Raw genomic sequence first — 2,428 nt, 5'->3', positions numbered from 1 at the left:
AATGTGTGTATTTTCCTCATTTTCATGAGGAAGACATTGAGATGGTAATGTCCTAATGATGATAATGATAACAGGGGATCATAATTCATAAAAATCCAATGGCTAACAGTCATCCTCATTGTTGCCAACATTTTATTATCTGAATAAATCATGCAAAAGAAAACTACTTCATAACACTGGAAGATTAATGAAAAGTACATCGTACATTTCTATCATGATTTGAGGAAAACAGCTCAGAGAGTGCAGTAAACAGGCTATGGTCAAATTCCCTTGTAGAGCAGTAAAGTATCAATGTGGAGCAATAGGCTTTCTCTAACAGAGAGAAAATATTGTCCAATTGGGAAGCATTGGCCTTGGTGGTATGTAGAAGATCCTGACCCACTCAGAGAACACAACATGTGAGGTTCACTTGTTATTCACATAGGCAACTCCACCCATCTCTACTTCTTCTTATCAGACTTCATCTCCTCAACCTTAGCCAAGACTCTTTTAGCATCTTCCGCCACTGTATCGATGAATTTCAGATGTAGAAAGTAGACTTTGTAAAACTGGAAAATAGAAGACTGGGGGAGTCCAGTAACTGAGCAAATGAGCTCAGCACACTTCTTGACATTGGTATTATACTGTCATCCTTCACAAGTGAGTTGAAATCTGCGGACTTCATGAGGCTGTAGATCTCTTGCTCAGATATGCCCAGGTTCTGGGCAATCTGACTGACCGACTCCTCATCCAAACCAAAATCGCTCTGATAACGTTTCAACTGACTATACTGTTCAGATGAATTAAAGCCACAGAAGAAAGGCGTCTAGGGGATGAAGACCAAAACGGCTGCCCTGACGGCTTTCAGCCAGACCTTCTCCTTGATCATAGCTCTCTTCATCTCAATGAAAGACTCAGACAAATTTGGGCACAAGAGGAGAGCGATGTAGCGCTTTTCAGCAGGGAGATTCTGCAGCAGTGTCTCCTGCAGTTTCGGGAAATCAAACTTCTTTGGCTTAAAGTTGGACACCAGGAAGACAGTCGGCTCAGATACAATTTTGCTGAGTTTGATCAGGCAGTTGTCTCGGATCTGCTGAAGGACTGTCTCCTTTTTGAAAGATCTGGGTTTGCTTTTCCTTTCATTATATAAATCACTATCCACCTTGGTTATAACAAAGTAGAATTTTTTTCCCTTCTCCTGAATCTTCTGGGCCAGGAAAGCATCGTTTGCGCTAAACCGTGAGGAAGAAATAATGATGAAAAAGTCATAGTTATCATCTCCCACTACTTCTTGATAAGGGTCTGGATTGGATTCGGGGGTCCCAGTTCCAGGCAGGTCCCAGAAGGTCATGTTGGGACACTTTGGATGTGGATAGGGAGTTTTCTTTGTGGTGGTTGGCACAACTCCAACAGAAGCAGATCCAGCCTGTTCATGCCCAATTCCTTGCAAGACATTGATGAAACTGGACTTGCCAGAACCAGATTGCCCAATCACAGCCACATTCAGGGTAGCATTCTCAGCGCTCTGAAGTGCTCTCTGAACTTCATCAGCCGCCTCTATTGGCTGCCCCTTCTCAAAGTCTGTTTGAATACGTTTAAGGCTTTCCTGAGGGAGGATCCCCCCAACTTCACTGACTAATTTTTTGTAGAAAGACGGTAACTCTGAGGTCAGTTGCCCAAAATCATTTTTTAAAATGAAGTTTAAGAGGAGTAGATCCATGCCAGTTAACTGAATAATCTGTGGAAAGGAAGAGAGAATGAGGAGATAAGGTGAATGAAGCAACAGAACAGACACAGAGTCAGCTGAGAAAACACGCTGGTCTTAACAGACCAGTCCCATCTCTCAGGCAGACTCATGTGTCTACAGTTAACTTATTTTCTCTGATGACTTATTTTATTGAAGTATAGTTGATTTATAACATTGTGTTAGTTTCTGGTGTACAGCAAAGTGATCCAGTTACACATATATGGATTTATAGGTGGCTCAGTTGTGAAGAATCTCTCTGCCAATTCAGGAGACACAGGAGGCATGGGTTCTATCCCTGAGTCAGGAAGAACTCTTAGAGGAGTAAATGGCAACCCACTCCAGAATTCTTGCCAGGAAAATCCCATGGACAGAGGAGCCTGGGGGGCTACAGTCCATGGGGTCGCAAAGAGTTGAACACAACTTAGGGACTGAACAACAACAGAAATTAACAGTTTGTGTCAGCTAATTGCAAACTTCCTATTTATGCCTCTCCCCTCTTCCCCCTTTGGTAAGCCTAAGTTTGTTTTCTCTGTCCGTGAGTTTGTTACTGTTTTTTAAATAAGTTCATTTGTATCATATTTTAGATTCCATGTATAAGTGATGTCATATGATATTCACCTTTCTCTTTCTGACTTAGTTCACTTCTTCTGGTAATATCTAGGTCCATCTATGTTGCTGCAAATTGCATTTGTTCATTCTTCT

The 2,428-nt window shown here is 41.8% G+C and overlaps 1 protein-coding gene across 1 annotated transcript; it reads right to left on the bottom strand.

The window, feature by feature from the left end:
• Positions 441-1,699, bottom strand: LOC102183958 (interferon-inducible GTPase 1-like). The gene is given in 2 exon segments (XM_018051661.1): positions 441-616; positions 619-1,699. Coding segments are annotated over 2 exon segments (1,257 nt in total).

This window comes from Capra hircus, chromosome 7 (genome assembly GCF_001704415.2).
Source record: "Capra hircus breed San Clemente chromosome 7, ASM170441v1, whole genome shotgun sequence".
Lineage (NCBI taxonomy): Eukaryota > Metazoa > Chordata > Mammalia > Artiodactyla > Bovidae > Capra > Capra hircus.
The sequence above is the reverse complement of the archived record's forward strand: the minus strand, read 5'-3'. Positions and strand labels throughout refer to the sequence as shown.